Genomic DNA, 26,140 nt, shown 5'->3' on the forward strand with positions numbered 1-26,140 from the left:
AAAGTCTCATTGACTATGTTATTGTCAATAGTGATATTTTCCCACTGGTTCAGGACACAAGCATACAGCGGATTTGAAATAAGTTATCATCATTTAGTGTTGAGCGGGATAAAAATGAATTTCATATTGAAAAGAAGGGTGTGTAAGAAAGTTTTGAAATGAATCAAAGTTGAATAGCTATCAGATGTGAACTGCAGATTCAAACACACAAATGTTATTCAAGAAAAAATGAAAGAATTTGAAAACAAGAACCAAGACTTGGAGGTTCAATGGCAAACCCTAAAGAAAATTTTAATTGATTCAGCCAGGGAGGCATGTGAGGAGATAATTTTCAAGGATAAAAAATCGGAACTCCATGTTCGACTCAGAAGTTAAAAAGGCAGTCAAGGAAAAGAAGAAAGCCTTTTGAAAGTTCCTGGCAAGTAAGTCAACTTGTGCTCTTAAAGAATACAGAAAAAAATGCAAGAAAGCAAAGCACTGTGAAAACTAGCTAAACAAAAGTCATGGGACTTTGGTAAGAACATAGAAATTAAATATCAGGAAGGTGGAAAAATAATCTGGTGGCTATTGAAAAAGCTTAGAAATGGAGGAAAAGTACTGTGAAAGGTAGCAGAGATGATAAAGGCACCATGAAAATTGAAGATAAAGATATTCTAGATGTCTGCAGTAATTACTCTGAAAGATCATTAAATGAAACGAGCAGTGTCAGCACAGTGGTTGAAAGTTCCCAACAGGAATGCAGTCAGGAATACATATCCATACTTGAAGTAGAAAAAACCTGAAATGTGGAAAGGCAGCTGGAGTATATAAAATTTGACCAGAAATACTCAAATATTTTACAGTGACTGCACTGCATAATTCAGAAGCTGTGGTCAGAGGGTCGAATTCTGGATGATTGAAGCAGAGTTCTCACAGTGCCATTTATAAAAAGAGAAATAAAACTGAATGTGAGAATTATAGAGGTATTTCCCTATTGAGTGTTCTTGGTAAGATTTATGCAAGTATACTTGAAATGGCTAAGAACATTTGTGAAAGGAAAGTTAGGTGAAGAACAAGCTGGATTCAGACCAAATAGAGGTTGTCAGTATTAGATTTTCACTTTGACACATCGTTGAGAAATCTTGGGAATATAACAAGGATTTGTATTTAAGTTTTGTCGCTTGGGAAAAGGCATATGACAAGGTGCTAAGAGGAAAGCTCTTCAAAATGCTACAGTTATGTGGTGTAAATGGAACATTATATCAAGCAATACATAGTCTATTTAAGCTGTAAGTCAGCAGTTAGAATAAGGAGATACATGAAGATGGTTTGATGTTAAATCAGGTGTGCTACAAGGGGGCGTGCACATTATCTCCATTGTTATTCATTGTCTATATGATTCACATTATGATGGTAAGTGGTATTAAATCCGATATCAAAATTGGTGATGTTAATCTTAGCTGTTTACTTCATACAGATAATATTATACTTCAGAATAAATCCTACACAAGTCTGCAAGATTCCCTGACTAAATTTAATAACTGTTGTAATAAATTTGGTATGAAAATCAGCAATACAAAGACAATGAAAATAGGCAGAAACATTGAAAACCTCAACTGTATCCTGAATGGTGAACTTATAGAATAAGTAAAACATTTCGGCTATTAGGCACAAATTTTTAGTAAAGATGGCAAATTAAATGTGCTGATAGACATAGAATTAGTAAAGCTGGTATGGTATGGTATTAAGTCAGCTGAATAAATTTATATGAAATAAGAAAGAAATTAGTCAAAACACTAAATTACCTGTATACAACACAGTGTTCAAACCACTTTTAAATTATGGATCTGAGAGCTGGGTTGGTATCAAAATAGTTGGTAATCAAAATATAGAATGATGGTACAATATGACAAAATTTCATGCCGGCTGGGGCGTCGCCCGGTTAAACAAGGCCCCCGTTGTTTTCACCAGGGAACCAGGGCAAACAGCGAAAAGTCAGCTACTGGAACAAATCTGAAAATAAACCCCAACTCAACATCACCAGATTTAAAGATCGGTACTATCAACGTAAGAAGCCTGAATGGCAAAGAAATGGAGCTAGCTGAGGAATTAGATAAGTACCAGATCGACATAATAGGGGTGACTGAAACAAAAAAGACCAAAACTGGCGAGATTTTTCTGAGCAATAAATACAAAATGTTACATTCAGGCAATGATAATCAAGGAAAAGAAGGAATAGCCATAGTATTCAACACAAAATACGAGGCTAATCTTCTTGAATGGCAGTCAGTCTCAAGTAGAGTAATGTGGGCAAATATGAGAATGTGGAACTGGACAATGAGACTTATTTGTGCCTATGGTCCCACAGAAGGTTCTACTAAGATACAAGTGAAGGAATTTTTTGAGGCTTTAGAAAAAGCAACTGATACAATGAAAAATGAAAAGTTGGTCCTTGTTGGGGATCTAAATAGTAGAGTAGGAAATGATTGTGAGACATACAAAAATATTTTGGGAAAATTTGGAGAAAAGAGCAAAGCTAATAATAATGGCAAATATCTGTTGGATTTCTGCTCAGGACATGGACTGGTTATTACTAACACCATGTTCCAACATAAAAATGTGCACAAATTCACATGGAGAGAAGAGGCTAGGAATAAGAAAAGTCTCATTGACAATGTTATTGTTGATAGTGATGTTTTCTCCCTGGTGCAGGATACCAGAGTGTACAGAGGATTTGAAATTGGAAGTGATCACTATTTAGTCTTGAGCAGGATAAAATTGAATTTCATATTGAAAAGAAAGTTTTAAAGCGAATAAAAGTTGAGCAGCTCTCAGATATGAGCTGTAGACTAAAATGCACAAACATGATTGAAGAAAAAATGAAAGATTTTGAGAACAGGAATCAAACCTTGGAAATTCAGTGGCAAACTCTGAAGAAAACATTGATTGATTCTGCCAGAGAGGCATGTGGTGAGGTTGTCTGTAAGGATAAAAAAATCAGAACTCCCTGGTGGACACAGGAAGTTAAAGAGGCAGTGAAAGAAAAGAAGAAAGCGTATCAAAAGTTCTTGTCAAATAAGTCAGCTTGTGCTCTTAGAGAATATAGAGACAAATGCAAGAATGCTAAACACTGTGTAAAACTAGCTAAACAAAAGTCATGGGAGGACTTTGGCAAGAATATAGAAAATAAAGATCAAGAAGGTGGCAAAATATTCTGGAGATTGTTGAAGAAGCTTAAGAATGGAGGAAAGAGTGTTATAAAAGGAATTAGAGATGATAAAGGTGACATGAAAACTGGAGAAAAAGATATCCTTGAAGTATGGAGTAATTACTTTGAAAAACTGCTAAATGAAACAAGCAGTGATGACATCACAGTGGTAAAAAACACTGACCAGGCATGCAGTCAGGAATACATATCCATACTTGAAGTAGAAAAAGCCATCAAAGGCTTGAAATGTGGAAAGGCACCAGGAGTAAATGATATTCGACCAGAAATGCTGAAGTATGGTGGTATAAGAGTCTTACAGTGGCTGCACTGCATAGTTCAGAAAGCCTGGACAGAGGGACGAATTCCCGATGATTGGAGTAGAGCTCTCATAGTACCCATATATAAAAAGGGAAATAAAACTGCATGTGAGAATTACAGAGGTGTTTTCCTACTGAGTGTTCCTGGCAAGATCTATGCAAGTATACTTGAGAAACGGTTGAGAAGAATTGTGGAAGAAAAGCTTGGTGAAGAACAAGCTGGATTCAGGCCAAATAGATGCTGTCAGGATCAGATCTTCACTTTACGACAAATAGTCGAGAAAGCATGGGAATATAACAAAGATCTGTATTTAAGTTTTGTCGATCTGGAAAAGGCATATGACAAGGTGCCAATAGAGAAGCTATTCAATATGCTGCAGTTATATGGTGTCAGTGGGGCATTATATCAAGCAATACTTAGTCTTTATTTGAGTTGTAAGTCAGCAGTCAGAATTGAAGGAAGTACAGGAAGATTGTTTAATGTTAAATCTGGTGTGAGACAAGGATGTACATTATCCCCTCTGTTATTCATTATCTATATGGATCACATTATGAAGGAAAGTGGTATTAAACATGATATCAAAATTGGAGATGTTAATGTCAGCTCTTTGCTTTATGTGGATGATGTTATACTTCTAAATAAATTCGCTACAAGTCTGCAAGATTCTCTGACTAAATTGAATAGCTGTTGTAATAGATATGGTATGAAGGTCAGCAATAAAAAGACAAAGACAATGAAAATAGGCAGAATCATTGAAAATGTCAACTGTGTTGTGAATGGAGAACCTGTGGAACAAGTAAAACATTTCAGCTATTTAGGCACGATTTTTACTGAAGATGGTAAATTAAATATAGAAATAGACAACAGAATCAGCAAAGCTGGTATGGTGGGAAGTCAATTGAATAAATTCATATGGAATAAGAGAGAAATTAGTCGGAACACTAAATTAGCTGTATACAAGACGGTGTTCAAACCAGTTTTAACTTATGGATCTGAGAGCTGGGTCAGAAGTAAAACACTTGACCAAAGACTAGAGACCACAGATATGAGAGTCCTGAGAAAGATTATAGGCGTGAACAGATGGCATCAATGGCAGTATCTTATTAAAAACGAGGATATTAGGAAAGAACTTGACATTGTCAGCATCCAAGAATGCGTTAGCAGAGCTAATCTCAGGTGGTATGGTCACTTAAACAGAATGGGCGAAGAAAGATTAGCAAAACAAGTGTTCTCTGCCAGGTTGGCAGCAAAACGACCCAGTTGGAGACCAAGATATAGGTGGATTGATACGGTACAAAGTGCTTTAGATGATAGAAATATAAGATCTGATAATGTTGGAGTGTTGACAAGTAACAGACTGATTTGGAGGAAAATTGTAGATAGGAAATTAATAATGATGTAATTTTTTTCATGTAGTACTATCATATCCTGTACACCCCTTGAGGGTACATGGCAGGAATTTGATGATGATGATGAGCTGGGTTGGAAATAAAACACTTGATCAAAGACTAGAGACCTTTGATGTGAGAGTTCTGAGAAAGATTAGTGGAGTAAACTTATGGCATCAATGGTTGTAGCATATTAAAAATGAATGTATTAGGAAAGAATTTGCCATGTGTTAGCATTCAGGAATGCGTTAGTAGAGTTAATTTCAGGTGGTATGATCACTTAAATAGAATGGGAGAGGAAAGATTAGCAAAACAAGTGTCTTTGCCAGGGAAGGAACTGTCAGGAAAAAGACCCCAGAGGAAGATCAAAATGTAGATGGACTGATACAGTAAAACATGCCTTAAAAGATAGAAATATAAGAGCTGATAATGAAGTCTTAACAGATAACAGATTAATTTTGGAGGAAAATTGTTGATAGTAACTTAGTAATGGTGTGAATTTTTTCATGTAGTACTATCAGAATTATCCTATACACTCCCTCAGGGTACATATCAGGAATTTGATGATGATGATGATGGCCATTGCCTTTAGTTTTGAGCAGGATAATATATATTGTGAAGACAGCACAGCAGATTATGTCAATGATACAGAGGACACTGGCATCTAGAAACAGGAATGTTATGGTTCCATTATATAAATTTATCATGGTTGCTGCAAGTGGTCCAGGGCGCTTGTACCTTTGGATGCCTGGAACAACCTGGGGTTGTGGTGCAGAAGTCCTAAGGTCATCTGCACTAGCCCTCACATTCTCTGCTGCAAAATGCTGTGTCCCGTCTGGAAAAGAAGTGTGCACACTAACATTATAGGCACCCAGCTAAACTCTACCATGCACACAATTAGTGGGATACTGAGAAGCACCCCTCTCCCCTGGCTGCCTGTCCTATCCAACATTGCTCCACCAAATATATGGAGAAGACAAGCCTCGATTAAACAATTTAATAAAGTAGTGAGCAACCTGCTCCTTCCCCTGCACCAGACTGTCATAAATTCACCAAGTCTTCGCCAAAAATCAAGAAACCCTTTCTGGTCCATGTACGAACTCTCTTCAGCTGCCTTACCATCAACAAAGGACATGGAGAGAACACTGGTCCAACAGTCTTCCAACAAATGGCTTCCTGGTTGAAGATCCCCATGCTCTGCAGCCTGGTTTTGCTTTTCCTAGTAAGATTTGGTCATCTGTCAACAGGATCAGAACTAACCAGGGCAGATGTGGCTCTCTACTACATAAATGGCTGTCAGACCACCCTTACTGTGAATGACTGCCCAAGGTGCCAATTTCATTGGTGGCGGCCTCCAGAACATCCACGAGGTAACTTATGGCTTTGTCCCTGGATTGGCTTTCTGGACTGAATATTGACCTTTAGCTGCTTTGTATTCCTTTTGCTGCTTCTTTGTTATCAGTGCATGAATCGTCATACCTGTAAATAAATATGAATTTTTTTTTCACATTATCTTTTCACTTTTCAAGTCTAGTTAGTAATGCACATAACATATATACAGTGTTTTGTAACAAATAAGACAATATTGATATAGTTACTGACAGACAGACAGACGATTCATCTTGTAAACAGACAACATCAACTTATGGTATCAATAAATACAGTACTGTAAATGTATTTCACTAAAGAAGTGAAATACATTTACATCTAAATCAAGTTACTTGAAGATGACAGGTTTAAGACAAGGGTGCATGTTATCTCTCCACTATTCGCAATCTGTATGGGTCACGTTAATGAAGGAAATTGACATTGAACCTGATACATCAGAATCAGAGATGCTAATCTGACCTCTTTATGTAAATAATGTTATACTCTTAAATAAATCCGGTACAAGTCTTCAGGATTTTTTAATTAAATTGAATGATGACTGCAGCAACAAAATTGGTATGAAAATTAGATTGTTATTAAGTTATTCCAGTGTTCCACCATGTAAACTTTAATCATATAAAAAAGAGGGCGGTTCAATAAGTAATAAGACTAATTTTACTGTCGCAAAACCACTAATCACAATATTAATTTCTGTGGAATAAAGAAATGTTGCTGTCTGTATTAACAAAAGAGGTTGATAGACGGTGTAGCGTATACGGGCTGATATGCCAGAGTGTCACGTGACTAAACACAAGCTTGTTTCGGCACGCCTACGAGCCGTGACCAGTCGTCGAAATGGAAGCGTCCTTGGAACAGTGTTATGCAATTTTGTGTGCGTTTGCAAAAATAGGCATCGGACACTTTTAACATGATACGCGAAGCTTTCCACGATGAAGCAATGTCGAGGGCAAGTGTTTTTTGCTGTCATAAAACTTTTAAGGAAGGAAGGCAAAATGTGGAAGATCTTGAATGTGAGGGAAGACCTTCAACGTCCATCACAGAGACAATGATCAACACAGCAGCAATTATCATCAAGGAGGATCGCAGAATTACAGTACGCCAGTTGCATGTTGTCCTGAATATTTCTGTGGGAAGTGTTCACTCAATCATGGCTGAACATTTGGGACTGAAATGTGTTTGCTCCTGATGGATTCCCAAACTCTTGACACTGGAGCAAATGCAGCATCGAGTGGATGTGTGCACAGAATGGAAAGAAAGACTGGAACAAGAAGGCAACACCTTCTTGAAACGCATCATTACAGCAGATGAAGCTTGGTTGTATCATTATGACCCTACAATGAAACAACAAAGCAGTGAATGGAAGCATCCATCTTCGCCTACCCCCAAGAAAACAAAAACTGTAAAATTGGCTAGTAAAGTTATGACCATAATGTTTTTTGACTACGAAGGCATTGTTTACCAACACGCTGTAGAACCCGGGAATACTGTAAACGGCTCATACTATGTGGATGTTTTACGGACAGTGGTACAGCACATCAAAAGGAAGCGTCCATTGCTGAAGAATGGCTTCTTATTGCACCACGATAATGCAAGGCCACATATTGCTGGTGGTGTAGTGGACGTTTTGCAGAGGAACAACATAGATATCCTACCACACCCTCCATACAGTCCTGATCTCGCACCGTGCGATTTCTGGCTGTTTCCTCAGCTCAAGAAACCGCTAAGAGGCTGCCATTTCGAAAGCAACAAAGCATGTGTAAAAGCTGCAGAGGTGGTTTTGAAAGAACTCTCAAAAAACGGACTTTCACATGTGTTTAAGAAGTGGACGCAACGTTGGGACAAATGCATCGCGTCTCACGGTAGTTACTTCGAAAAAGAAATGATGACGATTAAAGGTAATCTGTTTTCTGTATAAATAAATATAGTCATAACTTATTGAACAGCCTACGTATGTATATATATATATATATACATATTCATCTGCACGGTTAGCCAAGTGGCTTTGTGCTTCACAACCACCATATGCCTGGGAAAGGAGTGTCCTGGGTTCGATTCCTGTCTGATGTGAGGAGCTTAGGATCTTTCTGAGACATAGCCAAGTTAGCTGGTCTTGGGTGTGGACTGCAGGATTTTTCTTCCCAGTTTATCTGGGGTTTTTCATCCTGCAAGCAGGCAAACCGGCCTTGAGAACTCGCTGCTTCTACAGACATAGGATACATTGAGAAGCATATGGCTAACTACCCTGTCCTTGTGTATGGTTGCAGTTAAATGAATAGAAAACTCTCAACACCACAAGGTAAAAGAGGGAAGAAGAAGAAAATATATAGACTCCTATCACCACTCACAACATAGAAACTAGAGATAATAAATACCATCAAAAAGAGAGTAGTGACAGTTTGCTCCAGTCAAAAACTCAGAACTACAATAGATTAGATCCACTGTATTAAAATAATTGATATAATAAAAAAAAATTAATATGTTAAACAGATAACACTAAAACAAAGCACAATTTCAGGAAAGCTGTATCTCTCTCAAAATTAAGTCTATTTGAAAAAAATTGGTAGAAATTTATTCAAGTATAAAATTAATGTTACCTTTAAACTTCCTGTATAATTAAAACGTTTATTCAGTATGTCCAAGGACCTCTAACATCCAGATTATATATACCAATGTATATACCAGATTAGATATGCTTTTATATTCTGGTATATATAATCTGGATGTTGGAGGAAGGGAGGTCCTTGGACATACTGGGTGGAACTGGATTTAAAGTGGATGTTAGAAAAAAACACAAACCATATCTGGTAAATTATTATTATTGCATGACACCTCCAAGGAGTCCAAAGACTCATCAAAGGAAGGGCACCTATTCCACAGTTCTCCGTCTCCACCACTCAATCCACCAACTACAGTGAGCTGCATAATCTACACCAACGGCATCTACTGCCCATCACCACCACTAGTATTTTCACATATAATCACAAACATCCATGCCCATGGCAGAATTTGAAACCCACAACCCTTTGTCGTGAGAGCTGATACGCTAACCACTCAGCCAACCAGGCTGGCTCTACACCATGTGAAAACATGCTTTACCAATCATGATATAAATTCTCATATGGAACATTTCATAGAATTTATTGGAAAGGCACACATCTCTTACATCAAACAAGAACTTGCTCATCATGATCATTATCAAATTCCTGATGTGTATCCTTGAGGGAGAGAGATTTGCACAGGATATTATTGTAGTATGAAATGAAAAAGGTCCATCATTACTTCTATCAACAGTTTTCCTCAAATTAATCTGTCAGTATTATCAGATCTTATATTTCTGTCTTCTAAGGCATTTCTTACTGTATCAGACCACCTCGATCTCGGTCTTCCTCTAGGACTTTTCCTGGCAAAATACACTTGTTTTGGTTATCTTTTCTCTACCATTCTGTTTGAGCAACCATACCACCTGAGATTAGCTCTGATCATGAATGCCAGCAGTGTGCCAAATGTTTTTCTAATATCCTCATTTTTAATATTATGCTGCCATCTGTTCACTCCTGTAATCTTTTTCATAAGTCTTTGATTGAGTGTTTTATCTCTAATCCAGCTCTCAGATCCATAAGTTAAAATTGGTTTGAACCTGTCTTGTATACAGCTAATTTAGTGCTTTTACTAATTTCTTTCTTATTTCATATAAATTTATTCAGCTGACATAATACCATTCCAGTTCTACTAATTCTGTTGTCTATTTGCATATTTAATTTGCATCTTCACTAAAACGGCATAGGAAATGTGTAAGACCCATGCGGTCCAACAAACGTCCCACAAAACCCTACACATGCACTTCACCAACATCCGTGGCCTAAACTCCAACCTGAATAGTGTCCCCTACTACCTACAGTCTACCAAACCCCACCTACTCTTCCTGACAGAAACCCAAATCTCACCCCGTCCCCCCAGCACCACTTATCTCAACCTCCCAACTCTTCAACAACTTTCACCCCAAGGGTGGTGTCTGCGCATATATCCGCTCAGACGTACCTTGCCAGAGAGCATCTAACCTAGAATCACCCCAACTTTGACCTCCTTTGGCTGAAAATATCCCTTCTCCCACTCAGTTCAATTCATCTGCTGCCTCTATCGCTCCCCCAATGCAACCAACCACCCTGAGCTCTTTAATTTCCTCTCCCTAAAAGTCGACTTTCTCCAATCCCACTTTCCCAACAGCAAAATCATCCTTCTAGGAGATTTTAACATCCACAACACTAGCTAGCTTTCCTCCTCCAGTTGTACAGATCTTGCAGGCAGAGATGCAGAAACATTTGCCATCAACAACGACCTTACACAACTTGTCCAGATGTCAACCAGAATACCAGATAACCCAAACCACTCCCAAAACACCCTAGATTTCTTCCTCACCAATGACCCCCTCCAAATACACAGTGAAAGTAGTGAGTCCCCTGAGCAATTCTGACCACAACCTAGTGCTCATCTCTTCCCCCATGCAACAACGTTTACACAGACACTCCCATACAAGAGTAGTTTGGCATTATAACAGTGCCAAGTGGAACAGCCTCCGCAACTTCTATGCCGCATTCCCGTGGTTGGAGTATTGTGTCCGGCCTTCCAACCCAAACATATGCACCAAGCTTATTACCAGAGTAATCCTCACTGGCATGAATACGTACATTCCACACAACACTCTGAACTGCCATTCCCTAATGAAACCCTGGTTTTCCAAAAGATCTGCCAAGGCTGTAGAGATGAAACACCAGACATACCACAACTGGCTGAAATCAAGAACCTCATCCTCCTTCAAAGCTTACACCGAAGCCCGTAATAGATGCAAAAAAACAATCAACGCTTCCAAAACAGAGTTCGAAAGAGCAAAAAGCAGGAAACTAGTAGCCATACGGCAGCCGAGCCTTTTGGTCTCTTGCCAAAGCATTTGGCCCTAACTTCTGTCCAACACTATTCCCACCTCGATCACACCCTGATGGCTCTACTGCCTCATCACCCACAGAAAAAGCCAATTGGCATTCCCCCAGTTGTTCTGAAAAATTGTGCTCCAGAACTGACCCATATCCTATGTCACCTATATATGTACTCTCCTACTCCACTGGAATCTATCCCACAAACTGGAAATTGGCCTATATTCAGCCCATTCCCAAGAAGGGTGACGTCACTGCCATCCAAGTACCGCCCTATCTCGCTTACCTCAGTCCTGTCAAAGGTAATGTAAAAAATCATCAATTCCCACCTCTTACACTATCTTGAAGACACTCGCCAAATAAATGACCGCCAGTATGGATTCCGCCACTGCCGATCTACAGGAGATCTACTCACATACGTCACCCATCTCTAGACAAATGCTATGGAGAGGTTTGGCGAATCTCAAGTGGTTGCACTAGATATCTCCAAAGCCTTTGACCAGGTCTGGCACAAAGGCCTACTAGGCAAACTACCATCATTCAGTTTGACCCAGGATTTCTGTAGGTGGATTGCCAGTTTTCTGCCAGGACACACACTGTGTGTGATGATGGATGGCTCCCTATCCTTGCACCACTCAATTAATGCTGGGGTCCCACAAGGTTCTGTCCTTTCACCAATCCTGTTCCTGCTGTACATCAGTGACCTACTGCAATTGACCTCCAACCCAATGCACAGTTTTGCAGATGACAGCACACTACACTCCTCGCTTGTGTTCGATAAGCCTTACCCTACACAACTCACCTCATCCTACAGACCATCAACCACCACCACCCTCAACTCCGATCTCCAAGCCATCCTACAATGGGGTTTGGATAACCTCTTAAATTTCAACGCCAGCAAAACCCAGTTCTGTACTATTTCCCATAAAAAAGAACAACTTTTTCCCAGTATCCTTTTTTACGATACCCAAATTTCCAGACAGCCTGAGATCTCGCTCCTCGGAATCACCGTCACATCAAACCTCTCCTGGCACAAACACATCTCAAACATTGCATCCTCAAAAAAACTATGATTTCTCTTCCGCTCAAGACGTTACTTCACCCCCGAACAGCTATTAACATTATACAAGTCACAAATCCACCCAACTATTGAATACTACTCCCACATATGGGGGTGGAGCCCCTAAAAGCTCTCTCAAAATTCTTGACTCAATACAGAGGAGGGCAATTAAACTTATCAATGAGCCATCCCTTATCAACTCTCCCCCTACTTTCACACAGACATTTGGTCTCTGCAGTAAGTATATTCTACAAATATTTCTATGGGAAATGCTCATCCGAAATAATATCAATAATTCCTCCTCTCAGTACTAAGCTCATTGGAACACGTGCAGCTACTGCACAACATCCCTTCACAGTACACCTAGAAACAAATAGAACAAATTTCTTTTCCTCTTCCTTCATCCCTGCAACTGCTGCACTGTGGAACAGTCTCCAACCTGTTGTGTTTCCCAACGAATACAATTTAAAGTCATTCAAATCAAATGTAAACAAATTCCTCCTTTCCCAACCCACCACCCATACATGGTACTAATGTACTATAGGTTTACCAATCAACCTCCTGTGTATGGACCCAACATAAAAAAAAAAATAAATAAAATAATTGTGCGTAAATAGCTGAAATGTTTTACTTGTTCTATAGGTTCACCATTCAGAATGCAGTTGATGTTCTCACTGTTCCTTCCTGTTTTCATTGTCTTTTTATTGCTGATTTCCACACCAAATTTATTACAGCAGTTAATCAATTTAGTTTGGGAATCCTGCAGACTTATACTGGTTTTATTTAGGATTATAACATCTCCAGCAAAAAGTAGAGCTGAGATTAACATCTCCAATTTAGATATTACGTTTAAAGCCACTTTCCTTCATACTAGCAATAATCTAACTACTAACTTAAAACTCAAATATAGACTGTTGCTTGATATAATATCCAATTATTCCATATAACTTTAGCATTTTGAACAACTTTTCTCTCGATGTCTTGTCTTATGCCTTTTAGATATCCTTGTTATATTCCCATGGTTTCTCATCTAGTTTCTTAAATAGAAGTGACAACTTCTATTTGAACTAAATTCAGCGTGTTTCTCTCCAATTTTCCTTCCCATGATTTTTCTTCGTCTTTTCTCAAGTATGCTTGCATAAATCTAACCAGGAACACTCAATAGTGAAATTCCTTTGCATTCAGTTTTATTTCCCTTTTTTATAGATGGGTACTATATATGGTGACCATACATACTGGTTTACACCTGTTGTCCTGGCAACTCATCTAGCTTTAGCATGTGTTCAAGTTTAATTTTTAGCGCTATCTTCTTTTTCCCGACATTTTTCCCTGTTCAGTGTAACTAACATTTCTTTTTAAAGATAGTATTTGCAGATAAAACAAAGCATGCTCAGACACAAGTGACTAGGAACAGCTTAGTCCTTCAGTAAGGGTGGTGAGAGAAGTATTTGACTTTGCTGCCGTGTTGGCTGCTTGGTGTATAAATCAGTTGCTGTCTCTTAAAGTGCACCTTGTGTTGCAACCTGCAAACCTGCAAGATACTGTTATATTAAATTTGTAGTTTTACCAATCCTATCGATTGTGCCATGTATTATATTAAAGACTTCATTCTCACATCCTACCTTCTGTGCCAGTTTCTTATATTATTAATGTGTGAGACTGTTATACTTTAATGTGTTTGTAAGCTTAATCTACTCCACATTATTCCCCACCTATGTCCAACCTATATTTAAAGACACTCGTGGAGTAAAATAACAATGTATTTAATTTTATAAAAATCAAGTGGATATTAAATCCAACATTATTTTAAAGCCGAATATAGAAACTATAAAGGGTTCATATGAAATTTGACCAGAGAGCTTACTGGAATACACTTCGGTATTTATGAGTTTCCCAAGCCAGACCTTATAGGAGACATGCCCGCTATGACAATGTCCATATATTCGCCTCCTGTTCCATTTTGATAAAGTTTCACTGGCCTGACAACTGTTTCAAACTGGTTGGTTTTCATCAGAGACCAGGCAGAAACCTTAAGAGAGCAAAACCTCTCAGTACTAAGTAACTTGAAACATTGGAGAGGTGTATTTTTCGTAAGCGAAGCGTAGTTTAAATCGCTGAAGTGAAGCCTTTTGGCTCTTTATTTTAAAGAGCCAAAGGTCAGTGCGTAAATACTTTTACGCACTGACCAAGAGTTCACTTACAAAAAATACATCTCTCTGATGTTTGAAGTTCCTTAGTACTGAGAGTTTTTGTTCTCTTAAGGTTTCTGCCTGGTCTCTGATGAAAACCAACAATTTAAACAGCTGTCACGCCAGTGAAACTTTATCAAAATGGACCAGGAGACAAATATATGGACGCTGTCATAGCGGGCATGTCTCCTATAAGGTCTGGCTAGGACAACTCGTAAATACCAGAAGTGTATTCCCGTAAGCTCTCTGCTCAAATTTCATTCGAAAAACGTTTATAGTTTCTATATTCCACTTTGAAATAATGCTGGATTTAAATATCCACTTGATTTTTATAAATTTTGCATCACCGAAGTGGCTCTTTTGGCTCTTTATTTTAGGAAATATTTAATTTTATTTTTTTGATGGTTAGAATGTTTCACATTCGTATCCATGATAGTGCATTGACTTCATGATCAATATAAAGGATAAAGGTCAAACCCAGACCGGTTTCGACCTTTATTGAGGTCTCATCAGTGGGAGCCAGACTCAGAGGTGATAATAAGGTTGAAGTAATATAGAAGTCATATTTTCATATATGAGTAGCCAAAAGGTGTCATCTTATTATTAAAATGTCCCAGTCCTGAAAATAAAGAGGCAAACTTTGTTTGCTTGCATTTATATAAAGGATTAAACCAAATATATAATTTCTTGGTATCTTTAATCTATACAAGCTGTGATATTCTACCCAGTTGAGCTAGAAGTTGTCAAAATTTACAGATATATATATATATATATATATATATATATACACACACACACACACACACAGTAACTACTACAAATTTTTGTGATAAAGCTGTTGTTGAATTCAAGAAAACATTTCAGCACAGGATACACTTTCTATTTTTGTTGCTCATCATCAGTTGGATTTTAGAAATGTTAGAGCCTTTGAAGATCTGCTTTACATATAGAAAAGCTTAAGTGCTGTAGATTATTCAGAAGAGAGCTTCATGGTATAAGCACCATCAAAAAAGGAAATCATACATGTATTAAAGTTCCTAATATTTTGTATTCACATCTTCAGAGCACAACTATAACTGTGACAAGCACAACACTGAACCAAATAAATGTGGAAAACAATTCAAATTGTAACTGAACTAATGTCCTTACAATGTGCTCTACTCTTTCTGTGGACCAGATAACCTAAAATTAATTCGGAGAAGTCACGCTATCAGGTGTCAAAATGACAGTCTCCCAGATCTTTGGCAAATTAATGCAACCATACTTGTTGAAGTTGGGAGAGTACTTCATAGCTAATGCTGACTCTAGAAATAGTCTATTAGACCTTTTTTTTTTATAATATTGATGTTTTTCTTCGATCTAATTCTTATTTGAAGAGGTATCCAGAGAGCATGGTCTGCCAATCCCTACTTGCCATACAGATGATTGCAAATATAATTTTTGCATTCTTCAAGGCAGATAACTAATCTACTAAAGTAGGCTAAACTACAGGCACAAGAACTTTATACATTCCAGGATGTGCAAGAGGATGAAGTTGATCTTTAGAAGAACAAGATGACAGTAGCTAGTTGAATTAAAGGTTTGAAAATGGCATGGATATCATAGTTGCAGAGACTGACTATTTTTTCCCTTGATGTACCTTTAATATATGGGATAGGAATTGTTTTGCTGTGATCTTGTGTTGGTTGCAGAAGGGATGGAGGTGCATGCAGTATTTTATCTAATTTATACAGGCTGTAGCCATTAGCTAGAAAGGTGTTCAAGGTCTCTGAGCTCATTTTCAAGGGCTGTGTCATTTGAACCAATAGCTCTGACTCGGTGAGTAAGTATTTTGAGGATGTCTTTGGAAGGGTTGTTGAGAACAGTGGTGGTGTAATTTCTTATGTAAATACCTTCCTGTGTAATGGGGTTTCTGTAAATTGAAAAGGATAATGCACCACTAGGAAGTTGTCACTGGTGTGTCTAGAAAAGGGAGATAGTTATTACTTTTTGTATGGTGAAGTTTACTGTAAGAAGTTGGCTGTGAAGATGCACTATAAAATGTATCTCACATGTATCCAAGCAGATTACAACAGAAAACTGAGCCATCTCTTTAAGGACCTCTTTTTAGCATCCTATAAAATCCTAAAAGAAAAAAGTGTAGAAATTATTTTTTAAAAAAAAGTTACATCTTGTTCCAAAGAGATTACCAAAACCATCCCAGATATGTCTCTTTGCCCATTAGTAGACAGCATAGACAACATGGTGATGCAAGCCAGTTTGTGGGCAGATAGGAGGGTAGGTGCCAACATTTCGGAAACAGTCACACCTTGTTGGTTGCTCCCATACTAATGTATCAAAGGTGTACCAAGACTGGATTAATCATGAGCATACACCCAGCAGAAGGGCTTATATTGGTCAGCCATACTTGGTTGATCCTATAGGTGAGTGTCAGGTGTCACAATTGGTATCTGAGCAACGATGTGCAACAGTCACATAGTTCACCCACCAGTACAAGAGCAGGGCAGCTTGATCCATTTCCATATGCACTGTACCTTGCTTCACCTGGGGTTCTGTAGTCGGAGACCCCAGGTGAAGGAAAGATTATGGATATTCAACCAGAATACCCATAATGACAGCCAGGTGTATCGCAAACAACACCTTGTATGGGCCAAGGAACATTTGCAGTGGACCCTTGGCAGATGGAAGAAGGTCGTCTAGAGTGATGAGTCCAGTTTCCTGCTGCACCATGCTGATGGCCAGGTTCACACTTGGTGTAAACAGCATGAAGCCCTATCCCCTGGTTGCACAGTTGGGGTTGAACAGGCTGGCAGAGGTGGTGTTATGGTCTGGGGGAGCTTGTTCCTGGCACGCCCTAGGTCCGTTGCTTATCATCCCACAAACACTGAATAGTGAACACTACAGAGACTTTGCCCTCCATATCTGCAGGAGGTCTATCCCGACCACAGTGCTATCTTTCAACAGGACAACACACCTTGTATTGGGCTCATACAATTACTGAGTGGTTGGAGGAACATGTCAATGAATTCAGCATATTGCCTTGGCCCCCAAACTCCCCTGACTAACCCAATTGAACACGTTTGGGATATGCTAGATATCTGGGATCTGCTGATCCTCCTCCATGGAATGAGCATGAACTGATAGAGTTGCTGCAGTGGACATGGGTCAAGTTATGCTTGGAGGATGTTCAGCACCTTGTGGAATCTGTTCCTAGGCATCTGCAAACTGTGATTGCACAGAGAGGTGGAACAACGCATTATTAGATTGGTGTTCCTAATCCAAAGCTAGCTCAGAGTGTGTGTGTGTGTGTGTGTGTGTGTGTGTGTGTGTGTGTGTGTGTTTGCTGATATATGTAACATGCAAATGAGGACTCAAAGAAAATTTTCCATTCCTTTCCAACTGAAGTTAGCTGGTCTCAGATAAGAGGTAGCATGAATTTTTCTTAAACAAATGCTAACTGACCAGTGAACACACAGAATTGACAAATATGAAGGTGATGTAGAAATCTTGCACAATGACTTAAATAGGCTAGCAGTGTGGGCAAAGTAAATAGCTGCCTGTTTAATGTAATCAAGTGTAAGTGATGTATTTTGGGAAGAAGAGATCAGGTAATGTACTATATTGATGGAACTGAACTGCAGTTCAGTTCCATGAGACTAGGGACTGAGAAGTGATTGTGGACAGGGAGTTGAAGTTTCAAAGGCATCTTGCAAAGGTATCCACATCATATTAGATTACACGGTTGTTGAAGAACACACTGACAAGCAGGGATTGAGAAGTTATTGTTTCCCTTTATAAAGCTACATCTGGGCTACTGCATGCAAGTCTTGTCACCTGAATTCTATGAGGGGGGGGGGGATGAAGAAATAGTGCAGATCCATGAATGACAAAGATTGTGGCAGGTTAACGAATTCTCCCTATAAGGTTGAAGATCTGTGGGCTTCAAAAACTAGCTGATAAGTGGAAAAGAGAATACATGATAAAAGCATTTAAGTGTGTAAGGGTGTGGTTAGCAATGGTACTAAGGCTAGATGAGTTGCCAGAAGTGGTTGTCTGTGATTGAGTTTAAGGAGAAATATTGATAGGTCTTATGTGAATAATGGATTTGTTTCAGTAATAAAATACCATGAGTTGGCATAATCAAAAGAAATATAAATGGAGGAAAAAAAAACTCACGTGAAAAACTTTATGTAGAATTTTCACCTAAGTGTCATAGGCATTATCAGTACAGGATTATAGAATGGCAATTAAACAGTAACAGACAATTCTATTAAAAAAAAAAAAAGTGCCACCTGAGTAGCTAATGTAAGATAACACACACACACACACACAAAATAAAGTTATGAAAAATTAGCAGATTTAAAAAGTACTGTCTCCTATAAAGGGAATAGACAAAGACAATCAGATCTGTTTACATTGGCACAGTGAAGTAAAGTTTCACATGTTTCTTTATAAAGATGTTCTATGAGAAAATTACTTTTATGTACCTTGTCTTTTTCCAGTAAACTAGTTAGTGTTTTTATAGTGTTGATAGTATGCTATGGAAGTCCAGGCTCATGGTATTTAATATAAGGCTTGTGTTCTTCTAAACATATAAAAGCAAATCTTCTGGTTTGTCCTAAATAAGACAACCCACAAAAACAAGGAATCTGGTAAATGCCTGGAAAACTTAGAGATGGAAGTTTGTCCTTTGGAGAAGTGAGAAAGGTTGAAGTTTTTCTGATGAGGCAAAAGGCAACAAAAATATTCAGTGACTTTAAAACTTTTGCTATGCATTCAGAAATACCTTGCACATAAGGGATAGGAATGTTAGTTATTTCTTCTGTATTGGAAGAGATAGGGAAAGCATAACTGTTAAAAACTTTTTTGGTGAAAGAATCCTAAAACCATCAGATAAAAAAAAAAAAAAAAAGGTGAAATGAATATGTTGTAAAAAGACCAGTTTATTTCTTCTTTTAAGGTGAATTGTATCCTATGATAAAGTGCACTTCATTTGAAAAGAATATAATCCACAAATTCTGTACTAATGTGTAGATCTAAGTGAAATGTTATCAAAAATGCATTGTTCCAAGTGTTCCATGAAGAAGTTGACAACAGTAGGATAAAATTCTATGTTAACAAAGTTTTTTACATGAGTTTTCCTCCATTTTTATATGTTTTGTGTTTCTTTTGATGGTGAATAATGGATCTTCTGACTCCATGGAAATACCTGTATAATAATTATAATAATAATACACTTGTCTAGTTGCATTAACCTCAGGCATTTATTCTATACGGTCCACTCCACTTTTTTATTTATTACACATCATAGTATATCATGTTTAGCATGCTTGTAGAGGTATTGTTGATAACTTGATTTATATATATATACACACACAGGAAATAGTGAAGAATATCCAAATGTTCAGCATACAGTTATGGAATTGGAAACCATCTTAAGCCATTTACGCCACTTTTTAACTCCAGAAAATCTATCACGGCAGCAGGAACAGGTAAATTTTCTGGAATTTCATTTTTAGAGTGTTGTGTTAATTAGTATTATCTTTAGTGAGTGGTTTAATTCATCTATGAAAAGAAGTATAATTAAACATAATAATATTTCATCAACAGTTATCTCCAACACTTCAGAATGGAACAGGAACAAGGATGCAGTTTTTATATATATATATTTATATCTGGTCCACACAGGAAAGGTTGCAAGAACTATAGCATATTAGTGTTATGTGGGACAAGAGGGTACGAAAAAAGGAATAACCTATTGACCTCTTTTGAACAGATGAAGATTGTATTCTTTGTGGGAGGAGAGGCTGTTTCCAAAGAACAGAGGTATATGGAATGAAAAAGGAGGCAGAGAAGTTAATATGTTAATAAATATGTCTTTTGTGTTCTTTTTTACATATAGGGATTGTACTTCCAGTTTCACCAATATAAGGTAATTCATGTGTAGAGGCTTAAGTGCTATGAGGACATCATGTTGGAGGCTTAATGGATTTTTTACAACACTCAAAAAGAGTTCTTTTTGAGTATTGTAAAAAATCCATTAAGCCTCCAACAATATATGGTAAGTTACAGGTGCAGTAGATGCAATAAATTCCAGGATGTGCTAATGGGAAGAGAGGATGCTTAGAGGAGTTGAATATGTTTTTTAATTTTATAGGTGGTTTAAAAGTGGCATTGAGATAAAAGCTCTTCATAAAACTTCATCAAAAAAGAATGAAGAAAAGAATATAGATTACAGTAAAACCATAGCCATCCCATACATTAAAGGGTTATCAGAAAAAATCAATAGAATCCTACACCATTATCTCAATGCCACTTTTAAACCACCTATAAAATTAAAAAACATATTCAAATCCTTTAAGGATCCTCTCCTCCCAGTGGCACATCCTGGAGTTTATTGCATCTACTGTACCTGTAACTTACCTTATATTGGTGAAACTGGACATACAATCCCTATACCTCAATCTCTGTACTAAAAAAGAACACAAAAGACACATTAAATATAACAATTTTGGTGAAGCAAGCCTCTCAGATCATGCTCTCAACACCCTACACCAAATTGATTGGAAAAGTACCTGCTCTTTACATCATACAAAAACCTGGTATGAAAGAAAATTTAAAAAATCCTGTAAAATTCTGATTAACCCCTTAATGTACCAATTAAAAATCAGAAAGCAGTCGTTTTTCTGCCAATTTTTTGGGCGAGAGTGATTTGCTTAATCAAATTCATCATTAGTTGAAAAATAATGATGAATTTGTGCAAACGCAAACGAAATAGCCGATACACGCTGTTGGCAACTTTTCTCGGCTGAAAGGAAATATGCACAAGATTGTCTAGCGTCTATATTCAGTTGTATTTATATGTGAAACCAAAATTTAAAATCAATTTTGGTGCAATAAACAAAAGACGTGTCACAGACGTCTTTGTATGTTAAGGAGTTAATCACTCTAATCTCAACAATAATGGTGGCATAAAAATTCCAAGAATTTGGATGGCACATATTCAGCCTAAGCATACTTTAGGACTTTAAGCAATTTTCAGCTTTTATTGGAAACTATTCCATACCAATTGGTTGAAATTTATATGTATAATCACAGTTTTTTATTTATTTTTTTTTTATTTTTATTTATATAAACATGTTGCTCTCCAGTCCAATTTAATTTTGTAACCTAATAGATAATAATAATAATAGGACTCTAGCTTTGATGCAGTAAAGGTTTTTTTTTTTTTTTTTCACCAGAGGTCAGGCCATTAATTGTTGTAACGGTTGGTCAGTAACTTTAGCAAGCCACGTAGATTGTAGTGTAGCTTGTTTCTCTGTATATGTGTATGATCCAGATGATCATGACCTTGATATGAAGGTTGAAATGTTGAGTGTTCATTTTGGTTTATATTAAACTAAAGTTTTGCTCTAACATGGTAGCTGTCTCCATAATTTTCCATAATCTATTGTTCTCACATCAATTTTGTATAAAGTAATGGAGAAGGTTATCAACAGTCAGTTTCTTCAATACTTTGTGAATTTTTGTCTAATTAGTGACCACCAGATTTTGCCACCCTAGATCCACAGATCTCCTGGCCTACATTACACACCTTTGGATCCATTCCATGGAATGGTTTGGAGATGTACTATTGCTCTTGACATCTCCAAGGAGGGATTCTCAACAAATCACCATCATTTGGACTGCCTTTGTCCTTGTGTAAATGGATTGCCAGTTTTCTCTCAGATTGATCCTTATATGTAATGGTGGATGGTGTCCTCTCCTCAGACATGTCAATGCTAGTGTGACTGCAAACCCTATTCATAGTTTTGCTGATGATAGCACACTCCGCTTGTCCTACTCATATGATAAGCCTTGCAATGCTCAAACATCTCAAGTTTTAAGATCAGTATCCCATAGCTTTAGTATCCCATAATGTAATATCCTTACAGACATGTATAATGCTATGCATTATGGGAAGGGTCATTACCCTGATTGGTTTCGACCTACATTGAGGTCTGGCTCCCACTGATGAGACCTCAATAAAGGTCGAAACCGGTCTGGGTAGTGACCCTTCTCATAATGCATAGCATTATACATGTCCATAATTTAGCCTCTATATACAAGTAGTAGCCCAGTTGTGAAGTAACTTCACATTCAAACTTTGTTTGCTTACATTTGGATAAAGGATTAAACCAAGAATATAATTTCTTGACATCTTTAATTTATAGTATAACCAAGTGGGAAAACCTTCAACACTCTGCGTAGTCCTCACCTCGCGTGCAGGGGCTGAATCCTTTTATAAGGTCCACTGCCTACCATGAAACAAGGTGTTCAGGGACTGTACCACAGGTTCCAGCATGGTGTCTTGGATAGACTTTGGTAAATGTTTTGACCCCTTTCTTGCAGAAATACAACTTGAATACTCCTCCTTGATATGTCATTCCCACCAAACCATCACTGATGTGGGGTGATGATCTCTCTCTCTGAATCCTAGGTGCTATGGCACGTGCTGTGTGACCATACGGGTTGGTCACACAGCACATTTTGCCAATTGTTTTGCAATTAAATGACTCTTCAATAATGAAAATCTTATCTGTGAAGAGAATATCTCTGTGTCTGTTGTTTGTATGCTGCCAGAGAAATGCCTTCAATTTTATTACCCTCTACCGCATAAGTTGTAGTGTTAGGAAGTGTCCATTAGGACGACGATAGACTCGCCTCAGGTCATCAGTTAGTACACGTGACATCGTTCTCTGAGAAATGCTCATCTCTTGCAACATCACTTTCTGCATTTTCACAGGATTGAATTTTGATATCAGAGGTGCGTCTTCACAGCCTTTAAAAGCTGTTTCGTCCTTATGCAGCATGATAGACCTGTTCTTTGGCGGTCAGATATGTCTTCTGTATTGTTGTAATGGTTATAGTCCAATACACAAACATCCTACTGATCCCAAGTGTTTTTTAGAGTGTTGAAAATAACAGGTGGCTGCTTCCAAACCAGAATGCAAGCCATAATTCTGAATGTTCTCTCTCCACCGACAGTAAAACATGTAATTACTGACTTAAATGAAGTTAAATTGTCACCTGTTGATGATAATATGAAAACCATTGTTGAATTTATTTTAATACTGGCTGATTCTATTGTTTCATACAAAGAGTTTTAATTAGTTTATTATAGAGCAAGGAGAAAAATTGATTACATAATGCTACATTAAAAACCTGTTTCAAAGGAATTAAGTTTGATGATTTTCATAACTTTGTGTATAAAGAAAGAACAATATTAAAAATTATACATTCTTCTGAGATGTCAGAACATTCTGGCTACTACCACAAAATTTCAAGAAACAAACTGCAGAAACTTCAGATGTAACAAGCAGATGAATTTTTGAGTTATGTATTTTACTTTATTTCACTCCAATTTACTCCTTAACTGACTTCTACAAACACTTTGCATGCAAAGATCATAAACAAGGGTTTTTTTCTTTGAAAAAAAATAATTTTTTTCAAAGAAACCCCCCCCCCCCCAAAAAAAAAATAATAAGTGATCGTTTTCTCAACTGAGCAAAAACCTAATGATGAACAGCTAGCATAAATTGATACTTTTCTCTTAGAACTAAATTAAAGAAATATGGTATAATATACAGTATTTCTTTAATTTGTACAGTTTTTGAGCATAACAGCTCATTTTGTGTTTGAAAGATACTTTATCCCTAAGATAACTATTGCCATTGTTGATATGAGAAAGTTGGAGATGAAAATCATCTCCATAGTATGTTATCAAAATATAATTAAAATATGGAAAGCTAGATTGTGTTTGCTCATATTTGATGTCAAATTCTTGATATGTTCCCTCAAGAGCTATACAGGATTCTACAACAGCACTATATGATTGAATTTGTTATTACTAACCTTCTATCAATGATTTCCCTTCAAATTAGTCTATCATTTATCCAAGTGTGAGCAAACAAAGTTTGCACCTGAAAGTATCTTCAGGACTGGGGTAAGGTGGTACAACACCAGGGAAACTCGTTGCAAAGGTGGAGCAAGCTATCAACACTCCTGTCTCACATTTGGATGAAGGATTAAACTAAATTTATTATACTCTAACCAAGTGAAAAATAAACTTTCAACATCTTTCTCTAAATCCAGAGTAATTTATTAAAAAAGGGTGGCACACCATTTGGCAACTCCTATAGGTAGAGATGACCTGCAAATGCTTCTGCCTGGTATCTCATCTTGGGCCTGGCTCCCACTGAAGAGACCTCAATAAAGGTCGAAACTAGTCTGGGTAGTGGCCCTTCCCTTAATGCATAACATTGGACATATTCGCAAGGAGATGTGTTTTGCATTATAGGAGATACTGAGACAGGAGTGTTGGTAGCTTGCTCCACCTTTGCAACGAGTTTCCCTGGTGTTGTACCACCTTACCCCAGTCCTGAAGATACTTTCAGGTGCAAACTTTGTTTGCTCACACTTGGATAAAGGATTAAACTAAATTTATCATACTCTAACCAAGTGAAAAATAAACTTTCAATAGTCTATCATTTGTCAGCATTCCAACATTAGCATGATGGATATTTCTGCCTTCTAAAGAACTTCAGATTGCATCAGTCAGCCTAGATCTTCGTCTTCCTCTGGGTCTTTTTCCTGTCATTAAGCCTCTTTTTCTAGCCTTTCCTCTCCTATTCTGTTTAAGTGATTAACCTTAGATTAAATCTCCACACACACATTCTTGAATCTTAACAGTATCAAGTTTCTTTCTAATGTTGTCTTCATTTTGCACATGATTGTGCCATTTGACATCTCTGGACACTCCCTTAATTTTTCTCTGATTTCTCATATCTGTTCTTTGGTCTTTGATCAAGTGTTGTATTTCTAACCCAACTCTCAGATGAGTAAGTTAAATTGATTTGAAATCTTATTCAATTGGCTGCCCATTATACCAGCTTTGGTTATTTATTTTTTGTCTGTTTCCATATTTAATTTGCCATCTTCACTTATAAAAAAATGTATCTAAATAACTGAAATATTTTACTTGTATATGTTCTCCATTGAGAATGCAGTTAAACTTTTCTATGTTTCTGCCTGTTGTGATTGTTTGGTCTTTGTATTGCTTGTTTGTTTACTAAATTTCTTCCAAGTTATTCAGGTTAGTTAAAGAATCCTGGTAACTTACACTGGATTTGTTTAGAAATGTAATGTCATCTGAATTTGTTATTTCCAATTTTGATATCATGTTTAATGCTACTTTCTTTCATAATATGATCCATATAGATGTTAAATAAGAGCAGAGATAATGCGCACTTTCATTTACACCTAATTTTACATCAAATAATTTTTCTGTACTTCCTTTACTTTTAACTGCTGATTTAAATATAGATTGTGTTGTTCTGTGCAATTAATGTATTGAAAAGCTTTTCAGATATTACCTCATATAAATGTTGCATCTTGAAAAGCTTTTCTCTTGACATTTTGTCATATGCTTTTCCAGATTTACAAAACTTAAATATACAGATCCTTCTTATATTCCCATGATTTGTCAACTGTTTCTCACAAAGTGAAAATCTGTTACTTAATCCCTGTTGACCAAATCCAGCTTGTCTTCCACAAATTTCTTTTCACCATTTTTCTTAATCTCTTCTCAAGTATGCTTGCATAAATGTTTCCTGAAACGGTATGAAAATTCCTCTCTATTC

The 26,140-nt window shown here is 37.2% G+C and overlaps 1 protein-coding gene across 1 annotated transcript in view; it reads left to right on the forward strand.

The window, feature by feature from the left end:
• LOC150099371 (uncharacterized) overlaps window positions 1-26,140 on the forward strand; it is a 222,429-nt gene that overhangs the window by 34,110 nt on the left and 162,179 nt on the right. The window contains exon 4 of the mRNA XM_090403581.1: window positions 19,839-19,951. Within this exon, the coding sequence (XP_090259707.1) occupies window positions 19,839-19,951 (113 nt within the window). The remainder of the gene's footprint in view (window positions 1-19,838; window positions 19,952-26,140) is intronic.

This window comes from Typopeltis vanoorti, chromosome 14 (assembly GCF_054136105.1).
Source record: "Typopeltis vanoorti isolate ZY-2024b chromosome 14, IOZ_Tvanoo_1.0, whole genome shotgun sequence".
In the NCBI taxonomy this organism is placed as follows: Eukaryota; Metazoa; Arthropoda; class Arachnida; order Uropygi; family Thelyphonidae; genus Typopeltis; species Typopeltis vanoorti.